Below are 23,760 nucleotides of genomic sequence, written 5' to 3' on the forward strand. Positions count from 1 at the left end.
GCAAAAATAGCGCTTGCAAAGGGCCAGATTCTCAGAATCTGGCCCTTTGCGAGCCGATTTCGGCTTCATGAATCTGGCTGTAAGTATTAAGTAGACTGTTTTAAATGCACTTTTAGAACAAGGACTGTCAAAGCCAATACATCTGTCTTTACTGTGCTAACGCTTGCACACGCCGTTTATATATGTCTGTGTGGGCATATGTTAGTACATTAAAGCCTTTTAAAGCCAGCCCTATTAGCTTTGCTAGTGCTTGTTTGTGTTAGGGGGATACTGTTCAAACATTCTCACACTTTAGAATGGACATGTATAATTTATTATTTAAAGTTACAGTCCGTCTGTATTATGAAAAAATTAACAAATCACCTGTAAAACTGCAATGAATACACAATAAATCAGACGCAAACCTTTAGAAAATATATTTATAACTCTATTCAATTACGTCTTCTGTCTAGGATTGTTGAATACAAACATTATTCACAATTTGCCAATATTTCTTAATTTAGAATTGAAAGGGAAAATACGAAACATGCATCTAAGACGCCCCTAGTGTTCACGGTGCTGCAGGACAATACAGCTCATGATTAACATTCTTTAACCTCCTACTTATATAATCCGCAAGTGGGGATCTTCCATGAGATCATTATGAGACCCCAACATGTGAAGGTTAGACACAGCTATGTGGCGTTCTGCCAGACGGCATTGTTTGTCTTGAGGCGAACCACTGAAATTAGTTTATGGGTTGAAACGTCAACACTGGAGTGGGGAATAATGAATAGGATCAAATTGAGGATCAGTATTTGTACTGAACCGAATATCAGAATTGTGGATATCCCTAAATGTATGTATGTATCATGTTTTATTGGTTTCACCACTGCACCTATGAGCACAGCGCTGTCTGCACTCTGTTGATTTACTAAGCACCTACTGGGGTAACAAAAATAGTTGTCAATGTTACTAATCAATGTTTGAGAGTAATTTAACTTCATGTGGCACTGTGAATGAAACCCACGGAACCAACTGTTTTATGGATACAGTATAACCATTCCAATATTGGGCATAATAGGGTTTGGTCCGGAGTCCCTTGCTATGGAAGGCTCCCAATAGCCTCAAGTGTGGGAGGTCAATTTTGTATCTAAGATCACACTAAGTACATTGGGGCAGATTTACAAGCCCATTGAGCCACTTTTGCGTCATTTTTAATATGGGAAAAGTGACGCAAAATTGGCGCAAGGGGTCTGTAAATCTGCCCCATTAACTCTATCAATTTCCCTCAGGTAAGAAATGATACCACTGCCTGACCTCAGCCCTTGGTACAGAGCGTACAGCCTGATTCATGAAAACCGAATTCGGCGAATTTTAAATTGCGATTGACAGCGAATCGCAATTTAGAATTCGCAGAACGGCATTCATCAAAATCTGCGATTACATAAAGCGAATCGCAAGCGGCCGCAAAAAGCGATAGCGATTTTACAAAATCGCAGAAAAATCGCTATTTCCGTCAAAATCCGTGTAGGAATTGCGATATCGCAATTTGCGAGATCGAGCGAGATCGCAAAAACGGGAAGTCGCATTTCAAGCACAGTGATGACATCACAACCAGGAAGCAGGCAGTTCCCACCCCCATTCAGAACAGTGAGGCAGATCTCGAGGCTGCACCACACAGAGCTCCTTCCAGAACACCTCCAAACTTTGAAATCTTACACTTTTGTGACTGCAGCAATGGCAGAGGATGCAGTACCAGGGCCCAGTGACAGCGGGCGCAAGCGCAAGCTTAAATTTTCTGAGCAGGAGTTGGAGCACCTGATAGGCGGAGTGGTTGATAACCACCCAAAACTGTTTGGTAAGGACTCCAGGAGGGTGCCTGAGGCGGAGAAACGCCGACTGTGGCTGGCGATCGGCGCAAAAGTCAACGCTGTGGGCGTGACACACAGGTCGATCGAGGAGCTAAAAAAGAGGTGGCACGACCTCCAAGGTCGTGCCAAGGAGAGGGTGGCAGAGAGGCTGGGCGAGAGCCTGGGTACTGGAGGTGGAGACCCAACAGTCCCTCCGAACACCCCCCTGGAGGACCGTGTGGAGGACACACTTGAGCGAGAGGCGTGTATAGGGGTCTTCACTCTGGACTCATCCCGACCCACCCAAGACAGCCAAGGTAAGTGGCATGCGACTGCGACCCTGTCCCCTAACAATGGCCATGACCCTATAGCCTCCCATATTCAACCCAAGTCATGCAATCCATGCACATTAGGTTATGCCCAAAAGCATTGTGGGACATGTAGTCTGCCCACAATGTACATAAACCCCAATGCAGCCAGACATGTCCCAAAGTACGCAATGCCACAGCCAGTCAGGGAATGTCATCCAGCATGCATGTAGCAACTGGACGTGTGAAAGATACATGCAATTAATCTACATCCACTTCCCCTCACAGGTGGCGCTGACAACAACAGCAGCGACAGCGATAGGCTGCTCATAGACGAGGCACCAGAGGATGCAGAGGAGGTGCCAACAGCCACACATCCTGCACCATCAGGCGCTGCACCAATCCCTGCTGCCAGAGCACCACCATCTGCGCCAGCACCATCAGGCACAGCACCAATCCCTGCTGCCAGAGCACCACCATCTGCGCCAGCACCATCAGGCGCTGCACCATTGGCAACCGCAACACCACCACCAGCGGGACCCTCAACATCTGGTGCTGCTAGAGCGGTGACAGGGCGCACACCCACTGTGGCCAGCCAGCACAGCAGGCATGGCAGGGATCGCCAGCAGAGCACAGCACGCAGCGGCAGGAGGGGGATGGCTGTGCGCGTGCCAGGGCTCAGCATAGAGCACCGGATGCTGCGCATCCATCAATTGCAGGCACGACGCTAAGGGGCAATCCAACTCCAGCTCCACAACATTGGCCGCAATGTAGCAAATGTGTCGGACAGGATAGAGCGGATGACAACTGCCATGGAGGCTAACACTGGGCCATCATCTCACAGTGCAACACCGCCCGCCGCCGCCACCGCCAGCTACTTACGCGGCTATCTGCCTACACGCGCTCAAACTATGTAATTGGTAATGCCACCTCACAGCTCTCACGTCGGTCCCTGGCTATGCAGCAGCAGATGGTGCAATGCTGTGAGGATGTGGCGCGAGTACTGGAGCAGGTCACCAGTGCCGTACTGGCACTACATCCAACTGCCCCAGCCAATGGTGGTGGGGACGACACCAGTGAGGGGACCTCCAGTGTCAGCAGCCTGTCTGCCTCACAGGTCGGTGTGCTACGCCGCAGCAGCAGGCCCACTGCGGGTTCACGTGCCGTCCCTGAGGATGAGCCAGAGAGGCGATTGGGTGCCGCGCGCCGGAGGCGCACTTGACTTTACTGTCCATTGGCAGAGACATGCTGAAGATAGAAGCATGTCCTGTGTATGGTTTAGAGCAGTATGGCGCAATACTGCTCACATGTAAAGATTTGCAAAATTACATTGTTATTGTGCCTTCAACAATAATATTTATTCAAGCATCGTACATCGGTCTCCTGTCATTATTCCCATTGGCATGCATTTGAAAATTGTTGGGTGAGGGGAGTGGGTGCACTAGAAACTGTTCATTGTGATGTGGTTGCGGCGTCTGTGTCCTTCAGCTGGATTCTCCCCGCGTGCATGACGCACATATGCAGGTGGCCGGTCGTCCCCTTCCGACTCACTGCCAGAGATCTCTACAGGTATCCGGCGCTTGGTAGCAATGTTGTGTAGTATTGCACACACAGCCACAATGCGGCAGCACACATCAGGACTGTAGTACATGGCCCCACCAGTCTTGTGCAGTATGCGGAATCTGCTCTTCAGTAGCCCAAATGTCCTCTCAATGCAATTCCTTGTGCGTATGTGTGCTACATTGTAGCGCCGCTGCTATGGTGTAGCAGGGTTGAGGTATGGGGTGAGGAGGTATTCACGGAGGGCGTAGCCACTGTCACCTGAATGAGAGGAGCAGAGGGTGAGTGCCTGTGCAGCGCAGCTACTTCATCACAGTGTAACATTGTGGGCCAAGTGTACTTACCAAGTAGGTGTCCTTCACCAAAGTCTCCCCTGGCCAGTCGTGTGTGGAGGCCGCAGTGCCGGAATATGAAGGAGTCATGTGTGCTCCCCGGGTACTGTGCCACTATGTCCGTGATGTATGTCTTAGCATTGCACACCATCTGGATGTTGAGGGAGTGGTAGGACTTGCGATTGCGGTACATGTACTCCGTTGCAGCTGGTGGGCAGATGGGGATGTGGGTACAGTCAATGCATCCTATCACATGGGGGAAATGCGCAACATTGTAGAATTGATGCTTGGTCTCATCCAAGTCCTGTTGGCTGGTGGGAAATTTGATGTGGTGGTGTAGCTGGGTCAGTATTGCATCTAGGAAACTCCTTAGGCAGCGGGACATGGTGGGCTGGGATATCCCCCCAGCAGCGGCAACTATCCCCTGGAAACTCCCGGAGGCCAGAAGGTGCAGGCTGCACAATAACTGGACATGTGTGGGCACAGCATTGGTCCGCCTTGTTGGGTGCTGCATCAGGGGGTCAAGGTCCTGAATTAGCTTGATGATCATTGCCCCATTCAGGCGGTACTTTGCGTATATTTGCTCTCTGGTTTGGCCCAGCAGGGTGACCCGCTGGCGGAATATCCTCTCCTGGATTCTACGTCTCCTCCGTGCTGCTCGCTGTAGCCTTCGCCGCCTGACCACCATGTAGAGTCCTGGCATTGTGAGACTCCTAATGCTGCTGCTGCATCTCCTTAAGTGTGTTTGGTCAGGCCAGCACCTGTTACTGATTGGGTAACGGATTTTCAAAAAAAATGTTCCTAGGCTTTGATGGTTACCACCTGCTTTGGGTTGTCCTTAAATTGCGCCTCACAATCAGTGATTTACGGGTTTTCCGCAATTTGCGATTTTTCTTGAATAGCGATTGCGATTGGATTGCGATTTCGCAATTTTATTCGCAGAATCCGTGGTTTCTCGCAATTTCCGATTTGCTAATGGGCTACTGCCGGGATTCTGCGAATGTTTTTGCGATTTCGCTATTCTGTCTTTGCGATTTCGCTTTTTTCTTCAAGAATACCGATTTTGTCAATTGCGCTCGCAATAGCTTTTTCGCAGCTATTGCGATCGCAATTTTGCTTCATGAATCAGGCTGTTAGTGCCTTATGGAAGAGTCCAAAAGTTGCTTTTCACACATCTGCAGGAGGCGAGGTGGCTGGATAGACAGATACATTGCTGCAGCTTCCACCGGCAACACAATAAAGGCAGAACCAGAGGAGAAATGCCAATCAGCAGGAGATGGTTCTGACCATTGTGTTCTCTGTACTCTGGCACCTCAGCCAGATGAGAAGTAAAGCAACAGGGTTACTCAGCTCTCCTATTCACAAGATACCGAATCAAGAAGTAGAGAGAGGACTGGAGCTACATGCAGACTTGCCCGGTCAAAATACTTTAAACTTTGCAAAACATACCCAGAATTTGAGATAAGCACATCTGGAAAGAACATAAATGCTGCTTTTAACCACATGTATTGTGTTGTTTCTTAACAAAATGTGACCACAAAGTAAATGTAGCAAAATGAATGCCACTTTATTCTTTAAATGGCACTATTATAGAAAAAGATTTGAATGATCATGTTATAAGGAAGTTGCACGCAAGTAGTACTTAGGAGGTTGTATACTATTTTTCACTGGTATTTTAGATATCTAGTTTGGGAAACGTACAAGGTCATGAAGCGAGTGTCACTCTAGCCCTCATCTGCACTGATCCTGTGGGGACCCCAAGACATAGGAACTGACAAAATGACCTCCTCCACTTGCCTATATAAAATACCAAGCGTTACAGTGCTGTAAGTAAGACCATGGCACCCCTATCTGCCAATGTCTAGAATAAACTGAAGGTGATCATCCAGTTGCATTTAGAACTGTTGGCCCTCTAGAAAAAGGTCACATTTTATTCATTCTGACCAGATTTCAAGAGGTGAACTGTGTGCACTGAAATGACTTGAAAACTGAAATAACAGTGAAGTGCTTATTTTAAGGCAACTGTAGAAAGCCCATCACTGAATGTGGTGTTAACATTCAAGGAAATTGTTGAGAACGTGTTCACTTTTTGCTTAAAATTGGCTCAGTGGAATAAAACTTTGCAGAAATCAGTTTTGTGAGTATCGCATTTTCACAAACAGGTGATAAGAATATACAAGCTGATGACCTCCTTTTAATTGTTCATACAACCACGCGGCTTTAAAGAATGATGAACACCCTTAACAAATTTGCTAAAGAATATCAGATCTCAATAAAACTAGGAGAAAAGTCAAAGCATTACAATTCAAAAATGGAAATACGAAGGATCCCGGTATATAAACAAATACAAGCTTGAGAGAGTAACCATGTACAGATTTTTGAGTTTAAATGTTGACCAGGAGCAGTAGCGGTCGGCAGTAGGTGTTTCTATAGGGCGGTGACGTGGGCAGGAGGAGGGGCAGGGTGGGGGGAAATAATGTATGGATTACGGAGTTTTACAGGTAAGTAAACATTTAAATACATAAAACGAATTTCGTTGCGCGCACTGCATCACATTTGGTGATGCAGTGTGCGCAACGAAATTCGTTTTATGTATTTAAATGTTTACTTACCTGTAAAACTCCGTAATCCATACATTATTTCCCCCCACCCTGCCCCTCCTCCTGCCCACGTCACCGCCCTATAGAAACACCTACTGCCGACCGCTACTGACCAGGAGTTATGGAGCCCTTCATTGATGTACAAAATAGCAATTGAGAAGAACTTGTTCAGAGCGCTATTAAGAATCGAGTTGGTTGAGGCTCTGTGACTCACCTGGTAAGAGCCTATGTAGTGAAAATCAGCCTACTTGTAACGTATGGCTCACAAATCTGGTTCCCATCCCCAATAAAATCAATACATGAGACAGAGGCCATGATATGGTACACTTTGCTGGGTTTAAACAAAAGTCCCCCATTGGAGGTAATCCAGCTAGAGGTAAAAAGGAAGTCTACAGAAACCAAAATGATCTGGTTTACTTTGTTCTGGTACAATTTCCAGAAGAGAATCTATCCATCTGGATTTTCAAGGAACTGACGCTCAAAAAATCATCAACATACACATTTCAAGATGGACTATGAGCGATGTATAGACACTACAGGAATCAGAGCTGTTCTTGAGGATGTAAGCGTGTCGCCCGCCTACATGTGTTTGTCCATTCTAAAATACTGGTGTGGTAGAGATTCAACATGTTCCCTACCATGGAAGTCATGAGAAGATGGTTAAACATTCTGAAGAATAGCAGGAAATGTGGTCACTATGGAGAGTGCACGGAAGGATTTCTCCATGTCATGTTTAACGATGAATATCTGAAATCTTTTCTCCACAATTTTGAGACTTTGGTTGAAGACAATGTGGATTCTTTTTTTATGAACCACTAGAAGTTGTTGCGTTTGTGTACTAACTATGGTTTTTAAATGATTTTAAAAATTGCACTCCTGATTGTAATTATTAAAATGTTTATGGCTTATTGTAAGCCTGTTAGAGCCGGCTGTCTCTAGTTGGCAGAGGTATACACTTCTGACAAATAGGGACACTCCTTTTCTAGTCAGGGCAAGGGGATCACACCCTTCGATAACCCCTGCTCACCCCCTCGGTAGCTTGGCAGAGCAGTATAGGCTTATCTCAGAGGCTGTGCGTTAAGCAATTATGACCGCATACAGTAACACAGTGAATACACTACAAATGGACACGGCACCGTAGTATTATAAAAATAAGTATTTTTATATAAGGCTTAGCACAAGACCAAATAACGGAAAAACTGTACACAATCGGAATAAATACGTTCGGGAAGGAAAAAGGATAGTTCAAAGGTAGTTTCTTCTTTAGCACAAAAGTCTTTAGTATCAAGCAAATCTTCTTCTTGGAAACACAGTTCTTAGCAACAGGGTAACTCACACGGGAGCTACGCAACGTCGAGGCAAAGATAATCCACAGGTTCGGCGTCGACCGCGAGGAGCGCTGCGTCGGGCCTGGAGTCACACGGACCCCCAACAACACAGTACCTTAGGATAATGAAGCACACGATGATCAGCGGCGTCGAGCAATCCGGCGTCGCGTCTTCGGTGTCGATCAGGCCTCAGCAGGCGTTGTCGATGATGCAGTTGCACAGAGTGAGCAGCGCTCACGGCGTCGAGGGGCACACGGGTGATGCGATCAGCAGCGGTGCAGACACGAGGTCCTCTGGAGCTAGAGCCGTACTCCCACTCACTGGCGTTGCTGCTGGCGTCGGTCGGGCCCACCGTCCGGTCGTCGTGATTGCTGTTCCTTTCAGAGGTGCTGGATTCACACTTCCAGCAAATAGCACTCTTAGCAGATGAAGTCTTTTAGCCCTGTGACTTCGGCAGGAGACTGGCACTCTTCCAGTCCTTGGAGATTTTCTTAGCAAGCGTGAGAGTACACACACAGTTCCTCTCTCCTGGTTCCTTGGCAAAAATAAAGAAGCACCGCAGGATTCCCCCAACAACAGCACACTGGCAGAAGGGGTAGGCAGTCCTTTGGATCAGCAGGCTTCTTGTCCTTGGTTACAGGGTTCCTTGTCAGAAGTGATCTGATTTCCTAGTTCAGGGGTCCTTCTCTTATACCCCTTTTCGTCTTTGATCCCTTTGTCTATGCCGGGGATTTCCCAACATCCCGGGTCTGTGGTGGGTGGAGCTAGGCAGTAGCACCTGGCCTATTCATTGAGCCGGGCCGGGTCCTCAGACGCCCCGCAGGAGGTGGAGCCAGCATTGATACTGGCAGGGGCAGAGCTATCGCCCTCCTGGCAGGAGGTGGGGCTAGGATCGTCCATGGCAGGTACAGAGCTATCAGTCGCTTAGCAGGAGGTGGAGCCAGCATTGTATCAGGCAAGGCAGGCTATCAACAACTACTCTCCCCCTACTCTCAACGTAATGTCCCACTCATCCCACACTGACTCATCCAGACCTCTTGGAGCCACCCAGCTCCTGTCACACACACGCAAGACCAGCAGAAACCAGATATGGTTAGGCAAGAAAATGGACACTTTCTAAAAGTGCCATTTTCGAACCCAGAGTCCAAAAACCATCCACACCAACGGATGCGTAATTAAACCCCGAGTTCAGGGATACCAAACTCGACATTGCACCGTACTCTCCGAGCCAGCTAGGATCATAGCATTAACAATCCCAGCGGCCCATTCTAATCAATGGAGAGCAGGCTACCTCGCCATAGTGAAGCGCGAAGATGGCGGTACTTCACTATCAGGACATGCCAACTTGGTCAGGCGTGTCCTACCTTACACTTACAATGCACCCTGCCCACGGGCCTACCATAGGGGTGACTAACATGAAGTTAAGGGAAGGTTGGAGGGGCTGGCAAGTAGGTATACCTGCACAGCCTGCGTGACAGTACAAGACTGCACGTGGGTCTCACAATGACCGACCCGTAGACATTCTTTTACGAAGCCGCTCCTGTGGGTGGCACAACACGTGCTGCAAGCCCACGAGCGGTATTTGTATTTACAAGCCCCGGCACTCCTGGTGCACTAGACTAGGGACTGACAGTAAACCAAATAAGCCAAACATGGATACAATAGATACATCATTTTAACATCGGGAGCACTTGCGCTATGGCACTGATCAGCAGTGACACGGCGCCCAAAGCATATACCAGCAAAACATCGTAAAACAGTAGAGGCCAAAAGAAAAAATGGAGGAGAGACTCAAGCCAATGATGTCAGGTCTAACACGTGTCCCCTCCAGCTGAAATGTGGGGAGAACTACCCTTAACCTAGGGAGTCCTCATCACTAAGGCGGAAAAATCTGGACAGACCATCAGCATTGGCGTGATCTGTACCAGGGCGGTGTTCCACCGTAAAGTCCATCCCCTGTAGAGCAATGGACCACCTCAACAGTTTTGGATTCTCACCCCTCATTTGCATCAACCATCTGAGGGGCCTGTTGTCTGTCTGAACCCGGAAGTGAGTCCCAAACAGGTAGGGTCTTAGCTTCTTCAGTGCCCAGACCACAGCAAATGCTTCTCTCTCTATCGCACTCCACCTCGTTTCCCTGGGAAGTAACCTCCGACTGATGAAGGCTACAGGCAAGTCTCGGCCCTCTTCATTCACCTGAGCTAGAACAGCCCCCACGCCATGCTCTGAAGCGTCCGTCTGAACAATGAATTCTTTCGAAAAGTCGGGTGCTTGGAGTATAGGTGCTGTGCACATTGCAGTTTTCAGGGTGTCAAAGGCCGTTTGACAGGCATCAGTCCAGATCACGTTTCGTGGCTGCTTCCTGGAAGTCAGCGAAGTCAAGGGGTGCACAATGCTACCATAATCCTTGACGAACCTCCTGTAATAACCCGTGAGTCCTAAGAAGGCTCTCACCTGCGTTTGGGTTTTGGGCGGCGCCCAAGCCAGGATGGTATCAATCTTGGGTTGCAGGGGGGCAACCTTGCCGCTCCCTACTTGGTGCCCCAAGTACACCACAGAACCCTGCCCAATCTGGCACTTACTGGCTTTGATTGTGAGGCCTGCTCCGCGCAGGGCCAACAACACTTCCTGGAGGTGGCGCAAGTGTTCCTCCCAGCTGGCGCTGAACACTGCGATGTCGTCCAGGTAGGCGGCACTGAATTCCTCCAGTCCAGCCAAGACCTGGTTGACCAACCTCTGGAAGGTGGCAGGGGCATTCTTCATCCCAAAGGGCATTACCCGGAACTGGTATAGCCCATCTGGTGTGGAGAATGCTGACCTCTCTTTTGCCCCATCAGTCAAGGCGATCTGCCAGTACCCAGACGTTAAATCGAACGTACTAAGGTACCGGGCAGCCCCCAACCGATCGATGAGCTCATCAGCTCTGGGGATGGGGTGCGCGTCAGTCTTCGTGACCGAATTGAGTCCTCGGTAATCCACGCAGAACCGGAGTTCTGGCGAAGCACCAGGCGCTGCAGCCTTCGGGACCAAGACCACTGGGCTGGCCCAAGGACTGCTAGAGGACTCAATCACCCCTAACGCGAACATTTTGGAGACCTCCTCCTTAATGTACGCTCGGACCTTGTCAGTCACCCTGTAAGCCTTGTGCTTCACAGGAGGGCTGTCTCCGGTGTCAACGTCATGGACACACCAATGCGTGACACCCGGAACCAAGGAAAACAGATCCGGGAATTGCCCCAACAGTTGGTGACAATCCTGTTTCTGCTCCAGGGTCAGTGTGTCAGAGAGGACCACACCATCCACCGACCCGTCTTGCTCTTTAGCACACAGGAGGTCAGGAAGAGGCTCACTCTCCTCCTCCATTCCATCATCTGTAGCTAGGAGCATGCCCACTTCGGACCTTTCTAAGTGGGGCTTCAAACGGTTGACATGCAGGACCCGCAAGGGGTTCCTGGGAGATTTCAAGTCCACCAAGTAGGTGACATCGCTCTTCTTCTCCACAACCTTAAACGGTCCAGTCCACCTGTCCTTGAGCGCACAAGGTTCCACAGGGGACATGACCCACACTTCCTGACCAGGCTGAAGCTCTACCAGAGTGGCATTCCGGTCGTACCAACGCTTCATCTCCTCCTGGCTGGCCTCCAGATTTGCCTGAGCAAGTTCTCTGAAGCGCCGAGTCTGGTTCCGAAAGGCCAGCATGTAGCTGTATACATCCTGGGGAGGTTTCCTGGGAGATTGCTCCCAGCCTTCCTTGACCAGACTCAAAGGTCCTCTTACCGGGTGACCGTATAAGAGCTCAAAGGGGCTGAACCCTAGAGACTTCTGCGGCACCTCACGGTAAGCAAACAACAGGCATGGCAAGAGGACATCCCATTTCCGCCTCATTGGTTCTTCAAGACCCATAATCATGCCTTTCAGGGTCCGGTTGAATCTCTCAACCAGCCCATTTCCTTGAGGGTGGTAAGGAGTGGTGAACTTGTAGGTTACCCCACACTCCTTCCACAGAGACTTCATATAGTTCGAAATGAAGTTGGTGCCTCGGTCGGACACCACCTCTCTGGGGAACCCCATCCGGGAGAAAACACCCATCAGTGCTCGTCCCACCACGGGGGCCGTCACTGTTCGGAGAGGGATGGCCTCCGGGTACCTCGTGGCATGGTCCACCAAGACCAGGATGAACCTGTTGCCCAGGTCTGTCTTGGGGTCCAGGGGCCCAACAATGTCAATACCCACCCGGTCAAAGGGGGTGCTGACCACTGGAAAAGGTTGGAGGGGAGCCTTCTGCTTCCTTCCGCTTTTCCCACTTGCCTGGCAAGTGCGACAAGTCTTGCAATGGATGTCTACATCCCTACGCATCTGAGGCCAATAAAAATGGGTGACAAGCCTGTCATAGGTCTTGTCCTGCCCCAGATGTCCAGCTAACGGAACGTCATGAGCCAAACCCAGTAGGAAGGCTCTGAAGCGCTGGGGTACCACCAGCACACGGGCTGACCCAGGCTCAGCAGCCTTAGGCTCGCTATACAGGAGATCGTTCTCCCAGTACACAAAATGTGACCCTGACTGATCACCTGAGGATTGGGCTGAGGCCTGCTGCCTCATGCCCACAAGAGAAGGGCACTCCTTCTGTTCCGCACAGAATTCCTCCCTGGAGGGACCACCGTCCTGCTGCCAATGGGTCAGCTCGGGCAGATCTCCCAGTTCGGCAATTTGTTCCCCTGTGGGCTCCAGGGCATCCCCCTCAGGGTCTACCTCCTCCTGGACCACGGGAACTACGGGGGCCGGTTTCCCGCGCCTCCTGCCTCTTCTCTTCACAGCTGGGTCCTGGGCCGTACTTTCAGGCTCCGGGACCCCATCAACACCCTTACTCGCTGTCATGGATCGAGTGGTTTCACACACCCACTCGGGCACACCCAACATTTTCAAGTGCGCCGCTCTCTCCACCTTAGCCCAAGGGGAGTCTTCTAAATCATTGCCCAGGAGACAATCGACAGGCATGGCGGGCCTCACAGCAACCTGAAGAGTACCTGAAACTCCCCCCCATTCAAAGGAAACCTGAGCCACCTCACACTCTTTCTGGGAGTTATCGGCAGCTATCACGGGGTAGAATGCGTGGGGAACCACCTGCTCTCTGGACACCAAGTGACACTTGACAGCTGTCACACTCGCTCCGGTGTCTCTGAGAGCTTCCACTCTATGGCCATTAATGGTCACCCACTGCCTATATTTACTAGTGTTACTAGGCAGAGGGGGTGGAGGGACCATTTGCATGTCTCCTAGCGAGACCAGGGACATTTCTGCGGGACCCCTCCCACCATGGACAACCATCTCCTCCCCTCCCAAGGCTACACTCGCCAACTGACGAGGGGGTGCACGCGGCGGTGCATTCGAATCCTTTTTGGGACACTGGGGGTCATAAAACCGGTGTCCCACCTGCCCACAACCGTAGCAGGTTAGGGGGCCCCTATGAACAGGTTTACCCGTCGGGGCCCCTGACTTCTTCTCAGGGGGAGGCTGGGAACCTTTCCCTTGGTTCCCTTGGGGATTACTTTGGGGCCCTTTCTGAGACTCCTTCTGTTTTCCCTTGTCCCCCCCACTCTTCTGCTGGGGACCCTGCCCACCTTTGGCTGAGTCTCCCACTGGACCCTTGTGGACCCTGGTACTGACCCAGCGGTCCGCCTCCTCAGCAAGTTTTCTAGGGCTAGATATCTTGCTATCAATCAGGTGCTGGCGCAGCTCTGGAAAACAGTTATTAGACAAGTGCTCCCAAGCGAACAAATCATAAAGAGCTTCATAACTTTCCACGTTGCTGCCCTTTACCCAACCATCCATGGCTCTGCAAAAATAAGACACATATTCAACCCACGTCGTACCAGGCAACTTCTTACATTCTCTAAAAGCTTGTCTGTACTGCTCGGGGGTTAAGCCATATCGCAACATTAAAGCATCTTTCATATGAGCATACGACATCCTATCCGCAACAGGCATGTCTAACAGGGTATCTCTTCCCTCCTTCACAAAGCGACCCCACAACCCCGCTCCCCAATTCTTCTCAGGGACCTGGTGGGCCAACAATGCTAACTCATATGCTTTAAACCATTGACCAATATCTTCATTCTTATTGTAATCTTTGATCACATCTTTCGGGAAGTAAAACTTACTTTCTGCAGGCTCGGATGGAATGCTGCCACCAGAGGGATTCAACTCTAACTTTTTAGCTTGGATATCCAGTTCCCTCAACCTGGCTTCATGCTCCAAAGCTAACTTCTCTCGTTCAAACTCCAACTTTTTGATCTCTAGATCAGCTTCCCTTCTACCCCTTGCATTTTCTAACTCCAACTGCCCATTTATCTTTAGCCTTGCCATCTCCATGTTGTAAGCTCGCTCTTTCGCCCTTTCTTCTCTTTCTTCAGGGGAAAGACCTTTGGAGGAAACACTGCTTCCGGGAGAGGGCACAGGTCCATTCACTGGCACCTCCTCATCCCCTTCCTCTGTAGGTACCACCACCACATCAGAGGGATTTCTGGATTCCCACCAGGCCTGCAATGCTTTATAAAAATCATCTTTTCTCGAGAGGCCGGTGGTAGGAACTTGAAACTGGTCGCAAAAGTGTTTCAGCTCATCTTTCTTGTATTTCTTTAGCTTACTCCTTTCGAACTCCTCCACAACAACGATAGCAGGGGCAGTGACTCCGTTGTCACTCATGGTTAAAAACTGGCAGTGTTCAGAAAATCAAGTTTCGGGAAAGCGGAGAACAAAAATAGGATCCTTCCGAATCAGATTGTGACTGCGTTATGGTCTGCTTTCACTATGTAGCGCACACTAATCACTGTACATGGGTCATAAATGCAAAGTCCAAATCCCACCGCTGCCACCGATGTTAGAGCCGGCTGTCTCTAGTTGGCAGAGGTATACACTTCTGACAAATAGGGACACTCCTTTTCTAGTCAGGGCAAGGGGATCACACCCTTCGATAACCCCTGCTCACCCCCTCGGTAGCTTGGCAGAGCAGTATAGGCTTATCTCAGAGGCTGTGCGTTAAGCAATTATGACCACATACAGTAACACAGTGAATACACTACAAATGGACACGACACCGTAGTATTATAAAAATAAGTATTTTTATATAAGGCTTAGCACAAGACCAAATAACGGAAAAACTGTACACAATCGGAATAAATACGTTCGGGAAGGAAAAAGGATAGTTCAAAGGTAGTTTCTTCTTTAGCACAAAAGTCTTTAGTATCAAGCAAATCTTCTTCTTGGAAACACAGTTCTTAGCAACAGGGTAACTCACACGGGAGCTACGCAACGTCGAGGCAAAGATAATCCACAGGTTCGGCGTCGACCGCGAGGAGCGCTGCGTCGGGCCTGGAGTCACACGGACCCCCAACAACACAGTACCTTAGGATAATGAAGCACACGATGATCAGCGGCGTCGAGCAATCCGGCGTCGCGTCTTCGGTGTCGATCAGGCCTCAGCAGGCGTTGTCGATGATGCAGTTGTACAGAGTGAGCAGCGCTCACGGCGTCGAGGGGCACACGGGTGATGCGATCAGCAGCGGTGCAGACACGAGGTCCTCTGGAGCTAGAGCCGTACTCCCACTCACTGGCGTTGCTGCTGGCGTCGGTCGGGCCCACCGTCCGGTCGTCGTGATTGCTGTTCCTTTCAGAGGTGCTGGATTCACACTTCCAGCAAATAGCACTCTTAGCAGATGAAGTCTTTTAGCCCTGTGACTTCGGCAGGAGACTGGCACTCTTCCAGTCCTTGGAGATTTTCTTAGCAAGCGTGAGAGTACACACACAGTTCCTCTCTCCTGGTTCCTTGGCAAAAATAAAGAAGCACCGCAGGATTCCCCCAACAACAGCACACTGGCAGAAGGGGTAGGCAGTCCTTTGGATCAGCAGGCTTCTTGTCCTTGGTTACAGGGTTCCTTGTCAGAAGTGATCTGATTTCCTAGTTCAGGGGTCCTTCTCTTATACCCCTTTTCGTCTTTGATCCCTTTGTCTATGCCGGGGATTTCCCAACATCCCGGGTCTGTGGTGGGTGGAGCTAGGCAGTAGCACCTGGCCTATTCATTGAGCCGGGCCGGGTCCTCAGACGCCCCGCAGGAGGTGGAGCCAGCATTGATACTGGCAGGGGCAGAGCTATCGCCCTCCTGGCAGGAGGTGGGGCTAGGATCGTCCATGGCAGGTACAGAGCCATCAGTCGCTTAGCAGGAGGTGGAGCCAGCATTGTATCAGGCAAGGCAGGCTATCAACAACTACTCTCCCCCTACTCTCAACGTAATGTCCCACTCATCCCACACTGACTCATCCAGACCTCTTGGAGCCACCCAGCTCCTGTCACACACACGCAAGACCAGCAGAAACCAGATATGGTTAGGCAAGAAAATGGACACTTTCTAAAAGTGCCATTTTCGAACCCAGAGTCCAAAAACCATCCACACCAACGGATGCGTAATTAAACCCCGAGTTCAGGGATACCAAACTCGACATTGCACCGTACTCTCCGAGCCAGCTAGGATCATAGCATTAACAATCCCGGCGGCCCATTCTAATCAATGGAGAGCAGGCTACCTCGCCATAGTGAAGCGCGAAGATGGCGGTACTTCACTATCAGGACATGCCAACTTGGTCAGGCGTGTCCTACCTTACACTTACAATGCACCCTGCCCACGGGCCTACCATAGGGGTGACTAACATGAAGTTAAGGGAAGGTTGGAGGGGCTGGCAAGTAGGTATACCTGCACAGCCTGCGTGACAGTACAAGACTGCACGTGGGTCTCGCAATGACCGACCCGTAGACATTCTTTTACGAAGCCGCTCCTGTGGGTGGCACAACACGTGCTGCAAGCCCACGAGCGGTATTTGTATTTACAAGCCCCGGCACTCCTGGTGCACTAGACTAGGGACTGACAGTAAACCAAATAAGCCAAACATGGATACAATAGATACATCATTTTAACATCGGGAGCACTTGCGCTATGGCACTGATCAGCAGTGACACGGCGCCCAAAGCATATACCAGCAAAACATCGTAAAACAGTAGAGGCCAACAGAAAAAATGGAGGAGAGACTCAAGCCAATGATGTCAGGTCTAACAAAGCCTAATTCAGCTGACCTTTTGAAAAAATAAACATGTTAGGTTTTGCTCTGTTTAATTCTTATGTGGTGTTACCTGGAGGGCACTTGCTGCAGCACATTCTGGCATTCCTGTTGTAGTATTCAAGGTCGCGGTCCTTACACTCGTTCTTTACTGTTGGCTCATATGGTAGGGTATAGTCCTGAAAAGATTATAGAAGAAAATTGAAAATAGGTTTCAGACAAAAAGGTAAACAGATTGACCTATATTTTACATATAAAATTCTTTTTACAAATGTCTTTGCCATATTTCAATTCATAAATAACTTTTAAACCATTCAAGTGTTATAACCATTCGCTAAATTAATAGAATATAATTGTAGGATTCAAAATCCTCTTGCAATGATCACATAGTTATAGAACTATTAATACAATTATTTGGTCTTTCTAATACAATTTATTTGCCTCTTCAGTGTTCAATGTTAACCTAGATCCCGGAATCTTACGTGGTTAGAATTTTGTCAACTTAATTTACATATTGCACACATTCCCTGTATAGACACATTTTGCTTCACCCAATTCAGTTTTGAACGAAGTTAATGTTGACACTGTCAAATAGTCCTGACAGCACCACGGATCTCTTTTAGCATTAAATTGAGAAGATTATGATTATTTCAGGCTCCTTTTGTTTATCGTGCTACTCTAGCTATGTTTACCAAAACATTATTGAGTGAAAACTAGTCCTATAACTGAAAGATCGCCTCTAGCTGTAAAGCAATAATCACAGTCTCATCAAGTACTTACTCAGCAAAATATTGGATCAGGCTAACATATGTTACATTCTTGTTGTCCAATTTAGGGTAATGAGGGCTTGATCATTTCCAGAACCGCTAACTCAAGGAGATGATGGACGGAGCGCTAAAAACTTTTCAGACACTCACCCCCAGTCACAGATCTGGGTTGAATTCATCATCATTCTTTAGCTCACGTCACCACCCCAGTTCAGACCCAGCCATATGCAAATCAGTCTTGACCCTGTGCCTCATGGGAACAGTCCAGCCCGAACTGCCAACCAGGTCTTCCCTAAACTGGACACAAGCATCCTGGGACCCGTTTCTGGGTAACACCCTTCATCAGCCAGGCTAGCTTGAATTCAGTGACAAATTAAGCAAGGGACCCACGTCTGGGCATACCCTGCCAAGTTAGGGTGAACAAAGGAAACACAAGACGATGATGAACAGAGGGCTGAAACGTTTCAGACAATCACCCCAGTCACAGATCTGGGTGGAATCCATCATCCTTCTTTAGCTCACATCGCCAACTCAGTTCAGATCCAGCTGTATGCAAATAAGTCTTGGCCCTGTGCCGCGTGAGAACAGTCCAGCCCGACCTGCCAAGCTAGGTCTTCCCTGAAACAGAAGCAAGCATCCTGGGACCGGGGGTAAGTGTCTGAAAAGTTTCAGCGCTCCATCCATCATCTCCTTGTGTTTGCTTTGTTCACCCTAAGTTGGCAGGGTATGCCCAGACGTGGGTCCCTTGCTCACTTTGCCACTGGATTCAAGCTAGCCTGGCTGATGAAGGGTGTTACCCAGAAACCGGTCCCAGGATGCTTTTTTCAGGTTCAGGGAAGACCTAGCTTGACAGTTCGGGCTGAACTGTTCCCATGAGGCGAGGCACAGGGTCAAGTCTGATATGTACATAGCTGGGTCTGAACCGAGATGGCGAATTGAACTAAAGAAGGATGATGAATTCAACCCAGGTCTGTGAATGGGGGTGAGTGTCTGAAAAGTTTCAGCACTCTGTCCATCATTTCCTTGTGTTTGCTCCATATCCAGAACCGCTGCCTATGCAAATGATCGCCACTTGGAGATATGTTCACTTATGATACATGGATGTCCTGAAACTATTACATGGATCTGGCCCTTCTGAACCTCTGCGGACACACCCGACTATGGATTACTGAGTTTACCTTTGTAATAATACATTCCCCAGTCAATGGCAGACATTGTGCCAAATGACTCATTCTTCAGACAATTCCATTCTGGGAGTCCAATAGCTTTCTTCCAAAAACCTATTTAAGAGTGTAGTATACTTGTATTTAGAGTATTGCACCTTGCCTACTTGTCTGCCTTACTGAGTTACAAAGAGCATTAGATATATTTAAGGCACAGTGCCCTCAAATGTGGCACCCACATTACTTGTCACCTCAGTAGTCCTTCCAGTCCGACTACACGGAGAGGATACACGTCATATTTGACTAGGTGGCTTAGCGGATGCTGTGTTTGCACAGAAACTGCGAAGTGACCACATTTATTGGCATTTTTAGAAATAGGGCATTAACTGACAGTATAACAGGCTGATTCCCACAGCTTGATATATGTGAAGTGATGAGGGTCCACCAGCCATCCAGATGGTGAGTCACTTAGTATTTTCTGCCGCTATGCCAGCTCCCTACGATTAAGAAGAACAACACAGGATTATGGCTCTGACCCAGTACGGCTAAGCCAAATGTAATAACGGAACAACACAACTGCCAATACTGAACACAATTTTGTAATGTTTGTGCTGACCTTTATGAATAAAACATACCGGTCCGTATGTAATTTACGTAACTAGTTTATTGATTCATTTTTTCACTAGTGGAACATAATTACTTATACATATATCACTGACTTTTTATGCATGTACAAACAGATATAAAACAGTACACTGCGATACAACAAAAATTTCTATATACAATACATTTACAGTTTTGCAAAACATCCACCCAACGTTCTGGCCAATCCATTCATCCTTCAAACATACCGCAAAAAAAAACAATCTTTTAAACCTATTGTCAGTGATGGATTATCTGTCCATATAGATGGTACTACACTTTTATATTCAGCAGTTTTATTTGGTCAGACCAATCCTTTGGGAACAAAGCCTTGTTATCCAAACACAATCTCTTATTAATTCTAATTGACAATAGACATCAAACCAGGTCGACACGTTTCGAACCCCCAAATGCGGGGTTCTCCTCAGGGCCAACACTCTCTTATTGATGCGGAATGCAATCCCTTGTAGATGAAGGGTTGACACAGGTCACACTAGACATTCTAATTAATTATATAGGTACATTTCGCGTGTGGGCTCAGGGCGAATCAAAGCCCTGTGTTAGTGCGTGGCGGCGTGAATTACTGGAACCTGCCCGTAGCTTCGTTTGGCATCTCCACTCACAGTGAATGCAAGGGGTTTGAAACGTGTCGACCTGGTTTGATGTCTATTGTCAATTAGAATTAATAAGAGATTGTGTTTGGATAACAAGGCTTTGTTCCCAAAGGATTGGTCTGACCAAATAAAACTGCTGAATATAAAAGTGTAGTACCATCTATATGAACAGATTATCCATCACTGACAATAGGTTTAAAAGATTGTTTTTGTTGCGGTATGTTTGAAGGATGAATGGATTGGCCAGAACGTTAGGTGGATGTGTTGCAAAACTGTAAATGTATTGTGTATAGAAATTTTTGTTGTATCGCAGTGTACTGTTTTATATCTGTTTGTACATGCATAAAAAGTCAGTGATATATGTATAAGTAATTATGTTCCACTAGTGAAAAAATGAATCAATAAACTAGTTACGTAAATTACATACGGACCGGTATGTTTTATTCATAAAGGTCAGCTCCCTACGATGTCATAAATCACTGTATGTCAAACAACATTGCTTATTAAAAGCAGTAGGCAACAGCACCGTGTAGGCGTACTCTCAAGGGCATAGCTGTGGAAACTGCAGCAGGTGCAGTGGCACAGGGGCCTGGCAGGGCGTGTGATTGACTTCACTCCAAACATAGACTACCAGGCCAAGGGGAGAGGATCCTGTCTTCCTTGCTTGTAATAGATCCAATGGCAACTTTGTCTACCATTAACGAACCTTCTAGAGGACATTATTAGGAACTAATTGCCCTTCACCATCATATTCTGCCCTCACCTTTGGCTTGGGATTCAACAGTTATCGCATATTGATATTGCACTGAAGAACACACATTATAATCACTGCTTGGAGATCCATCTATTAGTATTAATCACAAAACAGCGGGCAGAGGACCTCCTTTGCTTGTTGTGCTGCACAAGCAGCCCCACCACATTTCTAATTCTAGATGTGACATTAGGTTACTTTGCTTGTGTCAGAAGCCATACTGTAGAGCTCGCTTCCTGCCGCCCACCATCCTGCTCGGCACTAACCTGAACTTAATGCACATAAATAATATTTTTTTAAAGGTAGGAAAATATTCATGTGAATAACACTTTGTATCGTATTTCGTAAAAGGAAAACATGTTTTTCATCAGAGCTGCAAATGAACAGAGCTTCCTATACTGCCAGAGCATAAACAAGCGGAAAGGCGAGTTCATTTTGTTCTTGTTTAAGGTGGCTTCTTAAATACAAAAGGAGGGGAAACATATACACATTATAAAAGTCTAAGAAAGTTATTAAAATCCTAGTAAGCAGCGTCCCAGAAGCACCGAGAGCTGTTTTATGAGATCTGTTGCAGTTGCAGAGAAGGCAGGGCACTTTGTGGTGTGTCCCCAGTGTTGTTGTGGCCCTGACTGGCAACTTTTTCGTTTTCTTCAGAAAGAGTTATCTGAATCCAGGGTTTGTTTCTGAAAAACAAAAGCACATGCCCTTGATGCACTTGGGGGTTTCTCTCAGCATGTGGTGCCTTTGTTTCTGTTGTCTCCTGTTCTTGACCTCCAAGCTTGTCCTGTAGGTTCCAAACAGGAAAAACATGCATTGTAAAGACAGCCCAAAGTAAGGTGGACCTTCTGACATATATTGACTGAAGGATCTGTGGCAGGAGGGCTGTCAGTCAAAGGTTTATGCCAGGGAAGGGAGCTGAGGGTAGGCCATCTTTACCCACCTCTAAATGAGACAGACACATTACAAACTTGGTGGGATTGGAGCCCGGCAGAATTGCAGCAGGGCAGTTAGGTAGTCAATGAAAAATGTTTGGTTTCTGGATTTGGAGCTAAATCTGAAGCGGAATCTAGATGTTTCAAAATGAATATGGAAATTCTGCCGGTAGACTGCAACCTGGATTCAGCACTTCGACAGACATTAAAGGATTTTCCTCAGGTAATGTTGGAGGGCAGGAATGATTGGTAGATGAAAATAGGCATCTTAAGGGTCCAGAGATGCCAGCCAATCCCACCCACAGAGAGCCAGCAGCACTTTGCTCAAGGGCTACATCTTGTCCATGTCAAATGAACAGATTCAAGAGGCAGAGATCTAGAATGGCTCTCAGACCTCTGTCCTTCTTGGGAATCAAGATGTAAAGGATGTAGAATCCCCTGCCCCTTTACTCTAGAGGCACCTCTACCGTGATCCCTTTTGCTCAGCAGGTCAAGAATGTCAGCGCGCAGACTCCAAGCGTGTGCTGGAGAGCAGGACACAATGGATGGACGGCAGTCCAGAGGAAGCGCCAGGAAGTGTTGGGTATAGCCCTTGTAGATCAGAAAGATGATTTAGCAATCTGTTGTCACTCTCTCCCAACTTGCAGAAAAATGAGAGATCCTCCACTTAGCTAGAAGAAGGTGCCTTAAAGAGGGAGAATCGAAGAGATTTTGAGGCAGAAGAAGCAATAGAAGATGTCATGGACTGGATCTGCTGCTGTTATTTGTTGATTGTTTGGTTCGTTAGATCCACCCCTGCCCTGAAAGAAGTGGTGCATAGCAAAGGCTCTGGCACGGTAAAGAATGGCTGCACAATCGCTGTCAAAATGTCTGATGTTCCTCTGCAGAGGGAAGAGGCAACTGTTATGCGTGTGCTGAATGTCAGCGTTATAAAGGGGAAGAGGTTATTAGCCTTTGAGTCATCACCATAATCCTTGTCAGACAAGGCCAGAGCATCTGGGTGGAACACAAAAGTTTCTTCCATCCAGTTAAGTGTCTGGGTAGAGGCTGTGCCAAGGGCTCATCATCAAAACCGGCCTTAACTTTCTCTTTTGACACTCGCATGATATCAGCCAGCTTCAAGGACTTAGAGGGTGGCACTGACAGCAGCTCTGCGGACGGCACTAGTTTGATCGGTGGCACTGAATGCACAGCAGATGGCACCTTGGAGCTCACTAACTTCTTTGGTAGTACTGAAGTCAGAGCCTGTCTAGGCACTAGGGTTGTAGCAGCTGGAGTGGCCAAGCCCACAGGATCAGGTTCACCCTTGGGTACCTGAGCTGTCATGAATAGATCCAGTAGAGGTAAAACAAAGACTTCAACCCGCGCAGGGTGGAACAAGGTAGGTAGAAAATGTGGTCCAATGACAAGAAAGAGCCTGGCAGTGGAGAACGGTGTCAAGACTTCATATGGTCTCAGGAGTGGGATGGTTATCTCGAAGAAGATTCAGATTTCTCACTCATGTGGAAATATTGTGCTTTTTGTGGTAAGATCTCTTGAGAGAATGTTCTCAGACTTAGGATTTAATTGATGGAGAAGCTGAATACTTCGGCCTGGTACTGTGAGCCTTGTCCAAAAATGGGTTGGCCTCACACTCCCCAATAGCCTTCAGCTGCATTAAGGAACAGGAGTTGTAGGCCAAAAGGTTGCAATCAGATCTAAGACACCACATGCAGATGTCCTGTGGGTCCAACAAAGACATCTTCTTGCACCATCATCTACAAGGTTTACACCTTAGAATCTCCAGGGCAGACATGTTGTTTATTTGACTCTGACAAGCGGAGGAA

At 48.1% G+C, this 23,760-nt stretch overlaps 1 protein-coding gene across 2 annotated transcripts in view; it reads right to left on the bottom strand.

Annotated features, from left to right (window-relative positions):
- The window catches only part of TNFRSF1B (TNF receptor superfamily member 1B), a 191,841-nt gene that overhangs the window by 144,965 nt on the left and 23,116 nt on the right, over positions 1-23,760 (bottom strand). For both annotated transcript variants that reach the window (XM_086921278.1, XM_086921279.1), the window contains exon 2: positions 17,139-17,244. In XM_086921278.1, the coding sequence (XP_086777404.1) occupies positions 17,139-17,244 (106 nt within the window). The remainder of the gene's footprint in view (positions 1-17,138; positions 17,245-23,760) is intronic.

This window comes from Lissotriton vulgaris, chromosome 5, assembly GCF_964263255.1.
Source record: "Lissotriton vulgaris chromosome 5, aLisVul1.2, whole genome shotgun sequence".
Lineage (NCBI taxonomy): Eukaryota > Metazoa > Chordata > Amphibia > Caudata > Salamandridae > Lissotriton > Lissotriton vulgaris.